This window comes from Sebastes umbrosus, chromosome 2, assembly GCF_015220745.1.
Source record: "Sebastes umbrosus isolate fSebUmb1 chromosome 2, fSebUmb1.pri, whole genome shotgun sequence".
Lineage (NCBI taxonomy): Eukaryota > Metazoa > Chordata > Actinopteri > Perciformes > Sebastidae > Sebastes > Sebastes umbrosus.
Window position 1 is genome coordinate 35,621,823 of NC_051270.1, and position 20,837 is coordinate 35,642,659.

Consider the following 20,837-nt stretch of genomic DNA (forward strand, 5'->3'; position numbering starts at 1 on the left):
AAAACACAAATAAACACACAACTAACTCCAAACACCTATGCGGTCGTGTCTAGAAGGTAACCGGCAAACTGCGAAATCTGATCTGAGATCTGCAAAAACTCTTGTGAGACTCGCTGCCTGACGACCTATCCTAACCTTAACTATTTGAGATCAATGCCTAACCATAACTATTCAAGATGAATGCCTAACCATAACCATCTCGCGAGAGTTTCCCCAACTTGGGGGTCCCTTCTAGACACTAGATACTACCCACCTCCGCACAACCCTGCGGGAAGGTGCCAACTCCGAGTTGCTAGATTTTGAATGAATGCAGCCGAAGGACAGGCTATCCTATCTGCTGTTGCTCAGCGCTGCTCTCGCTCAAACTACTGACACACACCGATCCAGCAGCACCCTGCACAACGGACGAGACAACGGACGAGAGATGTAGGAACACAGCGATGTAACAAATCCGTGAAATACGGCCGCTTTGTATCTGACAGAGCTAAATGGGGACTTGTGCTTCGATATCAGACGCCGAGGGGCGTGACAAAGCATCGGTATTTGACAACCTGAACGGGCTGTGCGCCGATATTGGCTGGGATTTACACCCCCATGTGGGGACACAAAGCCACTTTGCAGACGTGCAGAAGAGTCCCGAACACTGCAAAATAAGAAGAAAAGAGAAAATCCAGGGCAGGGTCTCTGTAGATAAAGACACCATCACACACTTCTTGTGGGGCATAAGTGATGATTGAGAGGGATTATTTGTGTATCAGTCTATACATTGTTTTTAGGAAAGTCTTGCATATTAAACCTTTAAGCTACGTGCTCCAGAATAACGCAGTGAAGCTATTAAGTATAAACTGACCTTTGTCATCATTAAAATAGCCCCTAAACACCATTAGTATTGACCAGTATTGAAGTCCTTTTTGCAAAAAAATGATATTAATGCTTTTATCTAAAGACCTTAGACATTTTCTGTTTGTAAGTTGCCCCCTCCTTCTTCTTCTTCACGCATATTGATGACTTCTAGTCTATTAGCATCTGTTATCTGTTAATGGATGTACACAAGGTAAGGCGGCTTTCACTCTCTGCAGCAGAAAAGGCAGGCTCCCTTTCAATGAGAACCGCCGGTAATGTTGCTGATGGCTCATGTTTGTATAAACCTCCACGCAGTATCTTGGTATTTAATGAACCTCAAGTGGACTTGCTGTCTCCTATTTCAGATTATGTTGTTTACCTGTTCCCTGTAGCAACACGGTCACATTAACGCAGCCTCTTGTGTTGTTTTGTTTTACGTCTGAATACCCCTGTTTTCCTTTTATCTGGTTGAAAAGGTCCACTGCAGGCTGCTCTGTGCCTTGCTGACACTTGTTGTGTTGTTGTACATTCATGTGCCACAGGAGCCTCCAACATCTAAGACCTGACTGATAGATAAGTCTGTTTAATGAAAAATAACAAAACAACAAAACTCAGAATATCCTTGAGGCATATGGACCATGCTGTTTTTCTCAGAATAATCTATGAATGCTTTAGATGACCAGTGCTTCACTCCAGCACATGAATGCACCACACACAGCCTCACAGTCACGGAGGAGCAGCCGGGGCTCTGTATTTTTTTTTCCTTTTCTTCTCTCCTTGTCAGATTACGCTCACAAGTACTGAGACTTGCCCTTTCTGGATACAGAGCTGCATCCGAGTGTGACGTACAAACACTGCAGGCTGTTCTCATACACTGTTTGTAGCTATACCTACAAAAGGTAACGCACCTACAAAAGGTAACGCTCTCTATTTAAATATTTAAATAAATAAATAAACTCTAATTGGTATATATTAATTCATATGTAACCCACGCAATTGTAGTATAAAGAGCGATAAAGAATGCTTAGGGAGGAGCTCAGGGTGGATGGTCTGGTCTAAGATGGTCTGGTCTCATACACTGTTCATAGCTATACCTACGAAAGGTAATGCACTGTAATGTGTATATATATCCCACAAAATCAATTTGTGTGTAATTCACGTAATTGTGAACAAAGCGAACGCCGCATAGGGAGGAGTTCGAGGTTGATGGGTGGGTCCAAAAAATACCAGACTTTAGCCCAGGAGTCCGGCGTTTGTGTCTCCTGTGAAACCAGAAGTCAATGTTTATTTCAAAATCATCTTTTCCTTAACCTAATTTAGTAGTTCTGTTGCCTAATCCTAACCAAGTTGATCTTTTCCTAAGCCTAACTAAGTGGTTTTCTTGCCTTAACCTTTTTTTCCTGTGAAGACGGAAGTTTATTTTGAAAAGACTGTATACCTGTAACAATCGGAAACAGACACGAGTTGCTGTACATTTGTAGGAGAATGAACAAAAAGGAGGAATAACTTTTTTGTAAGATATCATACGGATCATTGTGGAATATGTTGTTGAAAAACACTGGACTTTCACTCAGGAGACCGCTATGTCACGTGTGAAACCAGAAATTAACGTTGAATTATTTGTCACGTAACTTCCCAACTGAAGTAACGCCACTCCCGCATTTATTTTAACCCAAACCACAATCTTTTCCAAAACCTAACCAAGTAGTTTTGATGCCTAAACTCTGCGGGGGCTCGTGCAGGTGCATTGATCGCTCCTGTTGGTGGGCATTCGTAGGAAAACGCACAAAGAATAATTAAATAACTTTTTGTAAGATATACAAACCATTGTATCCAGTTCTCATGGAAAGGCGTCTGAATGACACGATAATTTGCAAGGCATTTAGCGTGCAATGAGAACGCCTTTCTTGCTTTTGGCAATTTCCATTTGTACGCCATGTAGTCTGCACTTACTGCGATGTAAACGCATCCGCGTAAATATGCTAAGCTTATAGTTAGTGACGTAGAATAAAAAGTGAGAAAAAACGCTTATGGTAGGCTTTGTTTTGGAAGTTACGTTACTGACGTTTGTGACATGTTTTCCGTACTTATGTTACATTGTTTCCGTGCGTATTTGACTTATTTTACATGCTTATTTTAAAGCCCAACCATGACGTTTTTTTCTTAGATCTAACTAACTGGTTTTGTTGCCTAAACCTAATTGAGTGGTTTTGTTGCCTCAACCTAACTGCAGACGTTACTGTAGTTTTGTTGCGTGGCGTGCAAATAACACGCAAAAAGCCTAAAATGCATCCTTGTGACAATGTCGTGCTATTTATACGTCTTCCTGTGAGTCCTGGTTGGTTGTGAGGATACATCGAACACTGAAATAAGCACTAGAAAATAAAGGAGTGTGAAATAACGTTCACATCCAATTCTAAACCCAGAGAAAATAAACGATCATCTGATTCACTGCATGTGAAAACACTTCCGTCTCCCACATACAGTATAGGCGACGTATAACTGCCTGGAAATGAATGAGATTACTGTTCAGTTTCTGAATTGGATCCGGCATCATTTCATCTCCTGAATAAATTGTTATCAGTTAGCGGATGAATTAATGATCCTTTTGTTGGAATAGACATTCCAGCATTCGAGACTGACCATACATACAGTGAAGTGTCTGAATGAAGCCTGCACCAATTGCCTCACAACATTTTGCTGGGCAGCCATCAAGTACTCTGTGAATGAAATGGAGCAATCCCAAAGGCAATTGTGACTGTGAGCCATTTTGTGCTATTTGAGTAGTGGGGATGTCATAATGAAAAGCAGTCTCTTCACTGAAGTGTTGTATTTTTTTGTTGTTGTTTTTTTACACACATTGTGATTGTTTCCAGCAGAGATTCAGTTTAATTGATTGAATATTAAATGAATTTTGAAAAGCCAGTGAGAGTAGTGTAGGCTGGTATTTTTTTGACTGTAACAATGTTCTCCAAAGTTTTGTGAGGTTCTTTGTTCGACATATTGAGTCAGCGGGGAGAGCAGGAAAAGCCTATTGTGCTATTGGTTATGAAATTCTCAAATTTGCCGGCATGAATCGAACGATTCTGTCAGACAGATGGAGTGATTCAAATAAGATAAAGGAATCCGACTTCCCATGTTTGATACAGAAAGATCACTTCCTTTTCCTCTCGGAGAGATCCACTTCCCTCCTCTGACCTCATAAAATAAGCTACAGTTCATTTCTTCACAGCACATTCTTCTCAGTTCAGCATTCTGGGAGCTGCTTAGTAATCCTTTTTTCGTTTGAATGTTTCTATACAAGTGTTCATGTGCAAATAGGACAAAGGCGGCGAAATGGTGACAACGTCTCTGTGAATAATACATATCTATGAAATCTATTGGAAAAAAAAGAATTGCATTTTTTATTTGTATTCATGTACAGTATGAACTACAATCTCAGGTATCAATAATTGAACATCATCCTCAGAGAAATTAGTTGGACTCCTTACAAGCACAGTCTCTTGTTTTTTTTTTCTTTTTTTTCTTTTTGTTTTTCTTTTTTGTCTTTTTTTAACAATTGAAGCACATGTAAAATTATGATCTGAAGATCTTTTTTTTTTTGCATTATGTTTTTGAAAATATTTTTTTTTTGTAGAAATTTAACCATTTGATGATTATCCTCTCCAAAAATGAGAGAGAATACTCCCACATACAGTAACCCTCCCTATACATAGACAGTTGGCAGAATAACACACAAGAATTTGATCACCTTGGCTTGGGGGGGGGGTTTGCACAAAAAAATCAAGCTCACTCTGCTGGTATTTTCAAGTCCAACATTCTGCAGGTCAGTCTTAATTTCATTCTGGCATTCAGATATCTCTCCACATAAAGCCATCCTGCCCAAGCAAATACCAACACAGAGATGTTCCATTCATTCTGAAGAACTCACAACCCTCATCCCCAAATATATATATAAAAAATCTCAACCTTTTTTTCACTGTAGCCAGCGTCAACATTGAATCATTAAGCCACCAAAAGCATTGAAAAGGAACTGAGCATTGAAAAAGAAAACAGTGGAAAGGGAAAGAATGGTTCACTCCATGACGTTACCGTTGACTGTACTATTCTCGTCATTGATAGCGCTCAATGAAAGGCTGACGATGAATAGGTTTCTGTTTCAATTGTTCCTGCTCCACTTACAGTTTCATCTGTCTCTAAATGTATAGTTTGCTTCCACTATCTTTGTTCACCATTACTGTATAAAATGAAAGAATACATTTAGGGGAACTGATAAGAAGCATATGATTGTGCGTGAGTGATGGTGCTTTATTATGCTCATACTTCAAGCTATATGGTACTGAGATGAAAATCAATAAGGCGAGTAGAGCTGCTTTACAGTCATGTTACATTTCAACATCATTTAAACAACTGAACCAGCGAGTTGCTCTGCAAAGGTGACATCGTATGGTTGTCGATAATGTGTCGCATTTGTGAAATCGCCAGTGGGAAATTAAAATATGCTTGTTGCACGGAGAGACCAAAGCGAAAGGCATATCTACCTCTTCTTACTTTCTGCACAAGGTCACTGTTTCCATGGCGACAGTCTGATGGCTAGTTTTGCCTCCTTATTCCTTATCTTTTTTCAGTCCTCTCCCTTCATATCTGCAATATATCTGTTTGAAGACCCCTCATGACCGTCGTGGGTCTGTCTCCCCCCTTCCCCACCCACTGTTCTTCACTTTTCATCCCTGCCTCCCTCTTCCTTAAGCCTTCCTCTTTGAAAGACTAAATGAAAAAGCAAAGCGTAAACAGGCTACAGGAGAGACAATGTTTTGATGGTCTATAAATGATGCAACATCAAAGTGCGTGCGTTTTTTCCCTGACAAAAATGAGACTGAGCAGGGGTTGCTTCAATATCAAAGGCCTCTACCCCCCGTTAGATGTTGGGCACAGGGAGAGTGGAAAAGTCTCACGCTGTTTTGTTATCAGCTTTTCCTCGGTTCGTCTGCAAATGAACTGCTGATACAGATTAATGAGCTATAACCCATCTCCCCTTATTTTGTTGCAGGTTCCTAACTGCTTCACTGAGTATGTTAGCCCCGTCTGCGTTAGTCTGACAGGGTCACACTACATTACAAAGCAGCCTCATTTGCCTCTTTATCTGTATAACAGATGGACTATCAGCGCCCGAGCACGTGTGACCCTGGGGTGATGGCAAGGTAACGCGACACTGAGTGGACGTAGATCATTACTGGGTTAACAGGGAGGCTACAGACTGCAGCCTTATGCTCCCCTTCATTTTCCCGAGCAATATTCCGCCGTCGTGCCGCACATGCCGACGGATAAAGCGAGACAAATGAGACGTGGCGAGGGGTGAGGAACGTGACTGAGCTAGGTGACAGAGAGACAATCAAAGAAGCAAGAGGACACGGGGGAAAGGAGAGAGCAGAGAGGGAGTAGACAGGGAAGATGGAGAACTCAGACGGAGGAGTTGAAGGAGAGAATAAGTAAAGGTTGAAGTGTAAAGAATAAGGTAGGAGGAGGAGTGGGAGCAAGAAACCTAATCTTAATTAAAGTGAAGGATGTATGGCTGTTGTTTAGGAGCCACGGGGGAAATGCACGGTTACTAATTTGGCTGCTCTGCTCCTCAGGCATGCTGGCTTCACTGTGATATCATCCAGAGCTGCGTCATTAAAAGATCTCATTTGGGTTTGAGTGACAGCGAGAATACGATGGCAATGGAAATAACCCCATTTTAGGTTTCGTCTCTCACAAACCTCCGCCGAATTGGACACGGTATGCTGAATGACTTGCAAATAAATGCTCATGAATACTAAAGCAGTGCCCTTCAACAAAACATATTATTATCAGGTGAAATCAAAATATTAAATCAATGCATTTCTTTTAGTTTAAGGCCAATTTCTACAGTGGTTTCAAATGAGGTGCATTTAATACATTCCATATTCACTTTTTTTGTAAACCATTCTTTCCCTTGTGCAGTATTACACAGAGAGAGAGAGAGAGAGAGAAATAAAATGAGCTAAAAAGCTATCACAAAATGTTTTTCTTCATTTAGCCACTAGACATACTTTTAATAAATAATCTTTGTTTTTGTAAAGACACTTGTTAAAGTATCATATGTCGTCCCTTTTGCCAAATGCTGATTCATCGCCATTATCGACATCAACTCTGTCAAGTCAATGTCATTTTGACTTCTTTTATCTTCACGTTTTGGTCCATTTGTACTCCCAAGTATGAAACTGCTGATACTGGATGTCAAATTCAAAGATCAGATTTGGGTCTCTTGTACATTGTCTTTTGAGCAGGCTTGAATCAGTAAAGGTTCCTGTGTGGCTGAGCTGTGTATGGTACTGAGCATGGGAGCGTGGTGGTACGTGTTCTTGTAGGTGTTGTAGTGGTTGTAGTGCTCCAGAGGGGGCAGCGATAGGTGTCTCTCCATGGCGGCGACACCTGCGAGCTCTTCTTCGACTGTAATGACCTCCATGGAGGAGGCAGGGCCGTCAGGGTCCTGCTGGTTATGCTGCTTCCTCATCTTGTAGAAAATAACCAGCAGAACTGCAGCCATGAGCGTGATGGCCACGAAGCAGCCAATTATAATCTTGGTGGTTTTCATCACCTCATCCAGGCCATTGAGGGCTCCCTCTCCGTCCAGATCAAGGACCGGAATTGTGTAAGTCCGCTCTGTGGTCCTTGTTGAAACAGGAGTACCTTTTGTTGTAGAGGAGGACACCCAGCCAAATGGGGGAAGTGGCGTTTGGCTATCATCCCCCGGGGTCTCAATGGTCTCCACGGTGACTGTGGTAAAATAGGTCACCCCGCTGTTTTCCACAGAAGTGACATTAAGCACAGCAGAGGCAGAAATGTTGCCTGCTGTGTTGCTCACCATACAGGTGTAAGTCCCAGTGTCCTGCATTGTGACGCTAGTAAAGTTCAGTGTCCCGTCATTGAGTACAGCCAAACGCACCTTATAAGCCCCGTGTGTCACCAACGAGCCGTTTGGTGTGAGCCAGCTGATGGATGTCAGCGAGCTCGTACGACATTTAAGCTCCGCAGCCATGCCTTCTGTCACATTCAAGTCACTGGGTGGCTCCACAATGACGGGAACATCACACTGGAAGTAGCTGTGGTCCAATTCCCCAATGTAGCGACCTTTAAAGACTGCAGGAGAATGGCAACGGGCGCAGCAGCTCGTATTGGCGGGGACCGTCTCCTTCAGCCACCAGCTGAGCCACAAGATATCACAGTTGCAGTTCCAAGGGTTGTGATGGAGGTGGACCCGCTCCAGGCGATGCAACGGTGTGAAGAGGTCATGTGGTAGAAAGGTAAGGTTGTTGTGAGCCAGGTTGAGCTCCACCAGTGACTGAAGGTCATCAAAGGAATTCCTCTCGATTGTTTGAATCTGGGCGTGCATCATCCACAGCTTCTGGAGGTTCACCAATCCTAAAAACGAGCTGGGCTTGACAACGGAGAGCTGGTTTCCTGACATTTCTAGCTCTTCAAGCCTGACCAAAGGTAAGATGTTGGGGATCTCCTTGAGGTTGCACATCCCCAGGTTCAGGTAGCGCAGGTTGCTCAAGTCCTTGAAGGCTCCGTCAGAAATGTAGGAGAGGCGTTTGAGCTCACCTAGATCCAGCCTTCGAAGTGAGGGGACCCGGTTGAAGGCATAAGATGGTATACTTTCGATGGGGTTGTTCCGCAACCACAATTCTTTCAGCTTGGACAGGTACTCAAATGCTCCATTGGGGATTGTCGTGAGCCGATTATCAAAGAGCTCCAAAGTGTTGAGACTGGCCAGTCCATTGAAGGCGCCGATTTCAATGCTGCGGATGTGGTTTTTGCTCAGCTGCAGGATCTCCAGATGGCGCAGGTGTTTGAAACTGTCCACCTTGATGACCTGGATGAGGTTGTCCTGGAGGTTCAGGTAGCGAGTGTTGGTGGAAATGCCATCTGGGACGTCCCGTAGACTGCGGCGGGTGCATATGACTTTGCTGAACTGGTTACTGCATGAGCAGACGGAAGGACAGGTCTGAGCGCGAACCAGCCCAGCCACCACCAGGATCTGGAGGGCCAAAAGCAGCACAAAGAGGGGGTTGGACAGCGCCCCCTTCAGCCTACGACCTCTCATTGTCTGGCGCTGGAGGGAGGAGATCATTGTGTTCAGCATTCATAGTTCATCCGCTGTTTGTGTTCTCTGCAACAAGAAGAAAAGAAGAGAGAATGATATTTAGTAACCACATAAAGCAGCAAGGAATACATTGTTGGTGTTGCTGTTGAGTCATAGCGATCAATGGCTCAATACAATATCTTTTTTAGTGCTGGATTGATTAGTTGGTCGAAAATTAACTGACAAAAAAAACAATTTGAAGATACAACTTGGAGATCTGGGAAATCATAATGGGTGTTTTTTTTACCATTCTTTTTACATATAGTCTGAATGATTCATCACAAAATTCTCAGCAGATTAACTGATAATGGAAATAGTCATTACTTTCAGCCCTAATCTACTTATACAGTACAATATGCACAGCATGTTGAAAGAACAAGAGCAAGATGAATTGACAGCTTCAGTTAATTGTCATATACTGCCCATATGTGGAATATAACAAGCCTTTTGTTAGCTCTCTAACCCTGGATTGTCCCAGATTTCCAGACTTCACAGACGCTGATGCATCTGCACTGGAGAGCGAAAATGAAAAACGAGAACTTAGCATTTTGATCAATTTCTTGTAAGCGCTTTACTCATTGGAATCCCAAGCCTGGAATTATTTAACACACAGTCATGAACATTTTTACATTACAATTTTGGCATTGCACTCAATGAATATGGCCCTGCACTGTCACAAAAACAGAATATATATTCATGCTAAAAACAATGCAAAAAGCAATGCAACCTGTGAAATGCATGCATACACTTGGAAGCTTGCAAGAGGAAGCCCAGCTATTCTTGCCTGAAATAGTGCTATTGCTTATATCTTGATATAAAACACATCCCGTGACAAAACAATGAGGGGTATTTTTCATTATTTTGCATTTTTACTAAATTATTATACAGCCTTTTTATTGCCTTTGAAATTATTTATCTGTGTTTCATTTCCTGGGGTTTTGAAAAACAACATTTTTCATTGATTCATGATTAATGCTTGTTTTTATTCAAAGCATTATTGCAGCCCTGTTTACTTTTCATTACGATCCAATTTATTGTCACACCAAAATCCCTCACAAATAGCGTGATTCAATAGTGTGAAGAGGCCTGATATTGCCCTAGCGTAACTATAGCGACATTTATTATCTCCCACGAATCAAGTGACTAACAAGAAACTCGTTACTCTGTTATCTCAGATTAGATTAAATTAGATTAGATTAGTGCATTCAGCCAAAGTGTCTAAGAATATGCCTGAGTGTGCTCGAGATAAAAATAGACCAAGACATTCATACACATACAGTACAGCCTGTACCTCCCACTTCCACACAGCAGTGTTGATGTGCTGCTATCACCCCTTATTATCTCCTGCCCACAAAGATGGTAACCTACGAATAAATCAATACACGCTGCATTTCAAACATATCATACATGCTGTGAAATTATAAAATGTGACAGCATTGTGTCAAGCTGTGCTATTAAGTGATGCAGACGATGCTCTTCAGTGCAGTTGATGCCTTTGCCAAGAGCAAAGCAGTCTTGCCTGGTGAAAAAAGCATTAACCCCGCCAACTGGGTCCTTATATTTAAGTATTCTCCTCGTCTCTTCCCAACTCAAGTTATCTGTTAATCATCTCTTTTCATCAACCCGCGAGCAAGAAGAATCAAGTATATTATGACAGGTGTTTTCTAAACTGTAAAAAATGTTAACTGAGGTGGAAATGTTCTCCGGTGAGGATGAGTGGCTGGCTTAATCGGTAGAAATGAGCCTACATGTGGCTCGGTTTTGCACCAGCCAGGCTGCCGCGCCAGCCGAGGTGTAGGGGAGGCTGCGGAGAGACGAGCCTCTGCTGGGGAATCAGATCGAATGAGGCCTCCCACTGGCAGGAGCTCATTTTGTCTGGCTGGAATTACAACAACCCTGCGATGCCACCTAAGAGAAGAAAATGTCAGACACGGCAAACACACGGGTGGAGAATATCAATAAAACATCTCTCTCTTAGCATTTCCACTGGAATGCTTTAAGAAAAAAATGATAAATCCAGCAATGAGCATGTTGATCTATCGCTCATAGAGTAATTATAGCCTTGGCCACATGCCTTCTTCATAAAACATTTTATCTGAATACATTTTATCAGCACAGAATATGCCTCATTACATAAAAGGATTGCAGAAGAAAAAAAAAATTGCCTCAAACATACTTCCTCCCTTTGTTGCTGCAACACTGAGTGGATTAATTCCATCTAGGCGCGCTCAACATGTATTCATAGCCACTGAAAGCAGTAGCTGCTTACATCTAAAATCCTGCCAGCAACATAAAAACACACCCACCCTTACTTTTCTGCTCCTGCACCAGCCGCCACTGGCATTATGTCTGACACCACTGGGATTTGCCAAATTTGTTTGTTTCTAATGAGTTTGTTGGAAGAAGTGCTCAGGTAACTTATCAATCAGGGTGTGCATAGCAAGGAGACTAAGCAAAGTCTGAGCACTTAAACTACAATGTCAGATGATTAGAGTCTTGTCAGTGTCGTGCACTGAAAGCAACATCATTCCACTCCAACCAGTCAAATGTGTTACTTTGGACATTCCCACACACCATGGAAGCAAGCTTGGCAGTCTATTATGCGAATAACCGAGTGTCTACCACTCAAGAAATTAGGTAACACCTCCACAAAAAAATGATCTCTGTTTCATACAAGCTTGCCAACCCTCCCTATTTTTGCAGGAAACTCCCGTTTTTCATTGCCGTCTCCAGGTTTCCTCCCGGGATCACAATTCTCACGCATTTCTCCCGATTTATGCCAATTTTTCACACCTTTTTTCATTATCTCAACATGTTTCTGGCTCCTTACGGCGTGTATAAGCCCTACTGTCTGCACCCGGACGGCAATAGAGCTACACCAAATGTCTTCCCAGTGAAGGAGAGCTGCTCGCGATACCACGGCACGATTTGAGCTGCGCTCGCTGCACATCACAGCATCACAGAAAAGCTGGCGTGGCGTGGCGCTATCCATTGGAAATAACGGATTTCAGAGCGCAGTGGTGCCGTTGTCGCATTGTGTCTGAAAGGACCTTCAGTGAGTGAGAGAAGGAGAGAGAAATGGAGAGTACTAAGAGAAAGAAATACTCAAGCAGGATCAAACAAATGAATGAATGAAAATAATGAATATCAGCCTAATTTTCTACCAGAGATTCACACTTATTCACACCAGAGGGGCGAATTATTCAGTTTCCTTTCCTGAGAATTAAAAGCAGCAAAAAATGAAGTTGCAAAGTAATTATTATTTTGTTATTTTCATTCTTTAGAAGTCAACAGAATTCAGGAAACAAAGTCTCTGAAACTCAAATTTGGTTTTCAAATCTCCTCTATTTTTGAGGTCTCAAGGTTGGGAAGTATGGTTTCATAGTCTCATCATGGTATGAATATGAGAAAAAAATATGTTAATACTGCTCCACACAAGTCAAATTGACGAGGATGGTACATTTATGAGGATGAAACGTAACAAGACATGTTGCATTATTGAACAACTTGCTTTGTAGTCCCTTTTTGATTTTGATGTTTGTCTTAGCTTGTTAGCATATTAAACATTTCCCCTCAGAGTTCTACGTGGGGATTTGGACTGTTTTATGTACAATGAGATTATTCCCACCAAGCGACACAATGACAAACATCTCAATTTGCACTGTTACTATTTCATGTGTTGGCACGAGACATCTAAACAAAGGCCAAATGAATGAAATCACGTTGTTTATTAGACAATTACTGATCAGTCGTTTGCAGTTGATGCGGTGGGTGGGAAACTGATAGAGAGGGTAAAATATGACGGGATATGAAATGTGGCAAGTGTCTCATCAGGATGGAGAAAGGAGCCTGTGGCCACTTAGAGGGCTGTCTGTTGAACTGAATGTCATTTTGCTAATTCATTCAACACATTACCGATTCATTACATTTGCATACGTTTGTAGCATATCTCGCTTTAAGCTTGTTTGTGCCGATGTTGTAACCTCACGGGCCATCTGGGATTTTACAAGACCTGTGCACAGACAAGCAAGGCGCCTAGGAGGTACAGACGAATAACAGGTTTGTTGTGTCAGTGTTTGAAATTATGACATAATGAATGCTAATGAATATGTTAGCATATGCAGTATATACAATAAATAATGGCCTAAGCTACCTGACAAACAACGTAATACGAGAGGCTGTTAAAGGATAAGGCGGGTGATATTCAACATTTTTCTCATTGTAAGCAAATCCCAGGAAGACACCAAAACCAACGCTGAGTTAGTCCATTTGTCAATACCTACCAACTTTTCCTACTGTGTCTGTGGCAGCTGTGGCAGCCCAAAGCCTATTCGTTGCTATTGAACACTTGCATCTTTAGAAACAGGTCACAAATGCACGCTTTTGTTTTGTTAAAAAGGCTCAATACTGTAGTTGACTCCAGCAGGAGTAAGTAGTGCATTTATAGGGGACTATTTCTGGCTGCAGATTAATACACATTTGGTGTACTAGTGAGTAGAATTGACTCAAAATAAACTACCCATGTTCGTTGTTATGAAAGAATGTGTCACCCAGTACAATACTGTGACTCATTTAGTCGTTTTTGGACAGTAGTGGAGCTCTGTGGCTCAGAGGAACAAGATATATCACACTTTGGCAACAGCAGAAAATACTTTTCAGTAGGATCAATTCATTGTTTGGTCTTTTCAGGGGATGTGCTGACCAAAAGAAGTACAGGAATAATATAGAACAGTGCCAGCATTATCGACTTCAAAATGGTTTGGAGTAAATCAAAATGAAGCTTAAACAAATAGTCAACGAATTGATTAGCTGATCAACAGACAATTAATCAGCATCTATTTTCCTAATTGATGATTCATTTAACTAATTTTTCAAGCAAAAAGTGAGCATTTTCTCTTTTTCTTTGTCCCATGTGGCAGTAAACTGAACATCTTTGGGTTTTGGACTCTTTGTCAGATAAAAGACACAATTTGAATACATCAACTTGGGCTCTTTGTTATAGACAAAGTGATTAATTCATTCATTTGGAAAACAATTTTCAGATTAATTGATAATGGAAATAAACATTAATAACAGCCTTACAAAACAAAGAAAAGTTTTTTTCAGATCAGATGCAGCAGATTAAAGCTCGCGTTGGTAACATTGCAGAAACCAACAAGAGTACGCTAGATTTAAAAAAAAAAAAATGATCCAACTGAAAAACCCAGCCCAGTGTTGCCAACTCTTTTCCAATGAAAGTAGCTAGCAGCACTAGCTCCAAAAGTCTCAAAATCTAGCGAGAAAATCGCCAAGTCGGCTACACTGACAGTCCATACCTCCACAACCATGTCCCCAAAATTATCGTTAGGAACGTGAACAACGAACATGACTATTGTTAGTACTCACAGCTGTCAAGAAGCTTGTGAAAGACTCTGGTGACGTGTAATAAGCATGAGCAGAGTGCGCACAAGTAGACAGGCAGGTAGACAGGCTTATTACAGTCCTGCGACTGCCACCGATTGGGATGTAAAGAGAGTTTCAGCAATATATCATGCCTGTTTGCACGAAAAGGTGTATGAATTACCTGATAATGCGCAGGGCATTTATCGTGCAATAACAATGCCTTTCTTGCTTTTGGCTTGTCATTTGTACGCCATGTAGTCTGTACTGACTGTAACGTAAACACATCCGCATAAGTATGCCATGCTCAGAACTAGTGACGTAGAATAAAAAAGCGAGAAAGACCGCTTATGGCGGGCGGGTAGGGAGGTGGATGGGTCCAACAATCACAGGACTTTTAACTAGGAAACCGGTGTTTTGTTTTGTAACTTACATTATGTTTGTGACACCATGTGTTTTTTAGTGATGTTGTTTTACATTGGTCCTGTACGTATTTTACTTAGCTTACGTACTTATTTTATGCCCAACCATGACAGTTTTCCTAAACCTAACTAAGTGGTTTTGTTGCTTAAACCTAATTGAGTGGCCCGAACCGAACTGCATGAGTTACCGTAGTTTTGTTGCGTGGCGTACAAATGACCTGCAAAAAGCCTTTAATGCATCCTCATAACTGTTGGATCGTCCATGTAATGCCGTGCTATTTATACGTCTTCCCGGGAGACCGGGTTGATCAAAAACAATTTCTAAATCACCCACCCTAGCTTTAAACTAGCATGTACATTGTATTTCAGTTTTCATGTAAGTTTACAATTGTCTTACATTTAGAATGTTAAATGCTAAATGTGGCCCAGTATGATGAATGGAATTTCATATTTTGTTTTTTTCCATGACCGATTAATACAGTGTAATTATTAAGATTAAGCAAATCCAGTAATAAGCAGTTGAATAAAACACAACAGCTGCATTGCTATTAGCTTACAATACAATGTGTGTTGCGGTTCAGAATCTGTGTGCAGCTTTATGTCTGATGTTGGGGGGGTGGAGGTTTTAAAATCTTGCACTGGGGCCCATCATAAAGAGCGGCCACCACTGCTGCTGTCTCATTCTGACATGCAGACCGAGAGTGCTTCACTCTCCGGCTCTGCTCCACCTGAAAAAAAAAGAAGCAATTCCCCTCCCCCACCTTGGCCTCAGTACGCAGAGTGCTGGTGTTAGGGAAATAAATCCAGCAGGCTGTTGGGTGCTGCTGACTTATCAGCCAAACTCTATTCTTTTAACAGGAACAGAAATGATGGCCCTTTCGTTGACTGGACGAGTCTCAGAACAGCAAAAACAGTGTATTTTCTTGAACATTTTTCACTCTCTCGGGATGGTGTTATCCAACAAATATTTATTTATTTTTTTCAGTATTGTCACTGGCTTGCTTGCTGCAGCCAATTTTAAACTGTGCCTGTAACTAGGGTAAGGCCAGGCTGTTTAGACTATACAGACCTTACTGCAGCTGTCGTATGAATCACAATGCTTGTTATATTGTCACGTTTAATGGTTATGGTATAATCACAGATGTAATTTCCTCTCCCCGATACATATTTTTTTATTTGCCTTATCTTTTATCATCTGGTTTGGTTGGGCCAGTTGTTGTAGGAACAAAAGATTTTTAACACTCGTCACATTTAGTGAGTGTTTTAAACGAGATCTGCTGGCAATGCAGCCTCTCTTTGCTCCGGTCCCCTTTGAGAATAGAATTGCAGGCCACTGCTGCAGTGCACTGTAGTCTAGGTCCCCAAAAAAAAGGGATGATGCAAACCACGTTTTTGTCGTTGTTTATTTCTTCAGATGCATCCTGTGTGGAATATTACTTTACTTAGTGGGATGCCCAAAAGAGGAAAGGAGAAATCATTATTTCAGCTCCGAATGGAACCCGAAATTAAACAATTTCTACGCCTTCAATCTGATGATTCAAAGTACAATTGACGGCAGCCACAATATTTCATTTTCAAGGTAATGAAAGTAACAAGAGCGTCCCGACAAAATTACTCCAGTACAACTGTCTGGAGCCACAGTATTTCATGTTCAGTACGTTCAAGGTAACATCATCGTGATTGCACGGGAGATACAATGCATGAAACGTTCTATAACGCCTTGTTGAAAGATGGCTCTGCTATGAAGTGGAAAAAAAATAACATATAGGCAAGGTCATAGGAGCGGGTCACGCTGAAGTGTTTTTTCCCCATCTGTGTGGAGATAAAGTGCTTCATGGATGGATGGATGCCAACGGGGGTCGGTGAAAGGTGGAATGCTAAGCTACACAATGCGGGATGCTTTACGACGATACTCCACATTTCATAAAGCTGATCAAACAAAAAGTGTTTACTCAGTTGATCACACTTCATCACAGAGCCAGAATGTGTTCAAATGACTTAAACATGCAATTCTTAGTCATTTTGGACAGTTCAATAGAACATTGGGTAACATTTTATAATAACCATCATTTATAAATGGTGAATTGATAGTTAATTAAATGTAGTTAATCATTATTTTCATTAGTTTGTGTAATGTGAATACATTATATAATATATCATAGCTGTTAAGAAACGATAACAATTACATTCTGATTACATTAGTAAACTATTTATTATCAGTTTATTGTTACACACATTGTAACATTTTATATACTATATAAAGTACTTGTTAATGATTTGTAAACCTTTAAGAAATCGTTTGTAAAACATTTATAAACATTACATAGATAGATGGACCACAAACCAATTATTAACCATTAGCAAAGTATTAACTATCTATGTAAATAATGCTTATAGATGCTTTACAAAGCGTTTATTAACCATTTAACAAGGTATTATAATCATCAGTAGCAACTTTATAATAGCCATCCAAATAATCTTTATGGCTGTTTACATAGCAGTTATTAACCATTAATAATGTTTTACAAATACCTGTCTATGTAATGTTTATAGATGTTTAACAAACTATTTCTTTAAGTTTTAAAAATAATATCTTAATCATTAACAAATACTTATATATATATATACATATATATATATACTGTATATAAATTGTTATATGTGCAACAATAAACTGTTAAAATAACAATTTATAGCATTAAAAATAATAAGTAAACATTATTAATTATCATTTAGTTGTTTGTGAACAGTAAAATAACTATTGACTAAGTTTAGTTAACTATCAATTTACCGTTTATAAATGACGGTTATTGTAAAGTGTTACCGAACATTGTAACAGAACAGTGTAATTGGATTTTCTCAATGCTTTCACATACAACCCCCTTTGGCTCCTTTAATTTTAAAGCTGCATTAATCGATTTTTGGACACTGGGGGGTACACAACCATGAAAACAAGCTGACTGTATACAGGCCATACAGTTCTAAACAATGAGCCAAAAGAGGCTTAAAAGCTTTGCAGAACTGCAGGGTTGGCTGACACTACTACTGATATCGGCACAATGAGCAACCACTTTCATTTAATACAGTCGTTTGATTTAATGTTATTATAAATTATATGTATTAATTAAGCTTTAGGGTGACATCAGGGTTTATGCTCAGAGTTCAAGATCAAAGCCCAATAAAGGCGTATGGATCATAAATATAGTATGTATAGAAAACTCATCCATCCATTTTCACACCCACTTATCCTGTGAAGGTTCACAGAGGACTAGACTCTACCCAACCAAAATTGCTGCCAGGCATTGCTCTGCTGAATGTGAGGTAAAAAGGGTTTATAACCAGACAAGCTTTGTTTTCTCTGACCAACAAAAGAGAGCAGCCCCTAATCTAGGTCTCTTCATCATGAACTATGAGAGAAAAGGTGGTGTGGTTGACCTTCGGACCTGAGCTGAACCTCCACCGTCCCCTCAGGGCAGCAGCGCTTCCAGATGGCACGATCGCATTATTGAAAATCATCACAATTTTAGATGACCAGGCTCATTTTCTCCCGTCTGTGATGGAACGAGATTAAATTTAAAAGAAAGGCAAAATTGAGAGCAATCAAACTGCCATCTGGAATTATGGTCAGACAGACAATCACTGCGAGAACAAAAACCTATAGACACATTTTAATTTGCTATCAGGCAGTATGCTATGGCATTATGTCTGAAAACGGTACAAAGGACATTAGTTTTAATCAATCTCTTGTTTCTGATGAGTAATGCAATATTATTATCAGCCATCCAGCCACTCAAACCTGATCATGATCCCTTGCTGTTGAATTCTGATGGGTGTATTTTGTTTGCTTTTGTTTATTAAATGGCTTTGAAACTGCCATGACACATACTTCAAACTTTGGAGAAGAGTGTGGAAAGCCAAGTAGTGAGTGGACAACTTGGCAGCATTTTTTATGGAACTGTTAAATGACATCTGGTCTGACGTCATACCACTGTGTAAAAGGTTCTCTGAGGATTTAAATAGAAGAGATGACTAATGTAGAAACAATGCAACTCATTGGCTTTGAATCATGACAAGAGCAAGTGAAATTCATTATACATTGGTAAATCAGTGATGTAGTCAAGACCACCTAAACAGAGACCAAGTCATGACCATAGACTGTATATAAGAAGTGGATGTAGTCACCGTGACGCCACCCATTGGTTTGTGAACTGCCGTTTTGAAGCCTTGAGTTCTGCATTTTGGCCGTCGCCATCTTGGTATTTTGCAACCAGAAGTGACAGGAGAGGGTGGAGATAAGTACGCTGAATACAACATTTTTAGGCTACCAAAATGTTACAATTAATTTTCATGAACTGAAAACACACTATGAAAGGGTTAAAGTTGTAGAACGTGGACAACTCCCACACAGGACAACGTCGTGGTAGCGACCTGTCAATCGCAAGGTAGCCACACCCTAAAGCCCTAAAGCCCTAAAGCATCCCCTGCTTTATGGTCTACTTGACTCTAAATGGGACCATAATTTACTAAATGAACATCATGCTGTATTGAGGAAGACTTGAAGCTAGCGATTGAAACCATAAACTCATGTTTACAATGTCTACTGAGGTAATAAATCAAGTGAGAAGTAGGCTCATTTTCTCATAGACTTCTTTACAATCAGACTTTTTGCAACGACAGGAGTCGCCCCCTGCTGGCTATTAGAAACAATACAAGTTTAAGTCACTTCCGCATTGGCTTCACTTTTCAGAACCACCAGCGGGTATCGAGACCGTGACAAGATCAAGACTTTGAGGGGTTGAAACCAAGTCAAGACCAAGGCAGGGACCAAGTCAAACCCAAGACCAGACCAGTGTGAGTCCCACACTGCATGACACACTTGCAATAAAATGTGGAACATGCAAACCAGATATCCCTGGAGTCGTGGCTTTGACCAGTCTTGAAATAAGATCGAGACAAGGCAGAGTAAAAATGTTGTCAACTCCGAGACGAGTTCTTCAAAAAGTGTTTTCGAGGCCGGTCTCGAGACCAAGAGCAATCTTGAGTACTACAACACCGCAGTGAATTCTAGAAATTGGAGTTATATTAAACCATGTTGAGTAGGTACAGCTAGTGTCAAACACAAATACCTTCGGTGCAGCTGTTTTTCAGGGAATTGCACTTGCATTAGCTCTTGTGTAATGGTGTTAACAGCATCACATTATAGAACGCTCTGAGTCCCTGTATGTTATTTTGTGTGCTTTAATTTCAGGCAAGTAGAGGAGTGTTGCTATCTTGTGCCAATACTGGAGCGAGAGAGTAAAGAGACACCTTTCAAGTGATAATTCAATTCCTATTCACGTATTACCGTATGCTGCCTCCATTATGATAATTGCACAGGCTAAATAATCTGCAGGGACCTCCATGTTCAAATGCACTCTGCCAAGGCTCTGTCTGGTCTCTGCGAAGGGATTAAGACAGGATGCCCTGGGTGGCAGACTGACTGAATGCGCGGGCGCTCTTAGTATTCGTGTCACTTGTCTAGCCCACCAATCTGCTCCCATGACTGCGTTCCTAAAAGGAGATCTGCGAGATCGGCCAATTGTAGGTGGAAGGGTGTCGTGGTGGAGTCGAGGCTGATTGGACTAAATGAAAACATGGCACAGTAAAGTATGTTAGCATGACTCATGGCTGTGGGGACAATCTTGGTAATTGGTTGCACAGATATAAACTAAAGCTCTCACTGACAAACATTTGGGTTTCCATGATCAGAAAACTGTGGAAACACCTGCAGTGCAAAGAAGCAGGTGGCAGCCCGGGTTTAGGTAGGGGAGCACACACAGCCAGCAGCAGTGGCAGAATAATGAGCTGCACAGACCCCCATAAGCTGCCTTCTTACGGTAGTTAAACATATCACTGCTTTAGCAGAGGATTTGTGTGATTGGAGAAGGAGGTGAACACGCAGCTGAGGACCAACGTTGTACTGCTGGAAAAAAAGAAATTCTGAATGAACTTGTGACACTCATTTTGTTTGAAAGATGAATTATTAA

At 41.0% G+C, this 20,837-nt stretch overlaps 1 protein-coding gene across 1 annotated transcript in view; it reads right to left on the bottom strand.

The window, feature by feature from the left end:
- Window positions 1-5,687: 5,687 nt before the first annotated feature.
- The window catches only part of lrrc4cb (leucine rich repeat containing 4C, genome duplicate b), a 51,830-nt gene continuing 36,680 nt past the window's right edge, over window positions 5,688-20,837 (bottom strand). The window contains exon 2 of the mRNA XM_037754642.1: window positions 5,688-9,037. Coding sequence (XP_037610570.1) covers window positions 7,115-9,010 — 1,896 coding nt within the window. The 5' untranslated portion in view covers window positions 9,011-9,037 and the 3' untranslated portion in view covers window positions 5,688-7,114. The remainder of the gene's footprint in view (window positions 9,038-20,837) is intronic.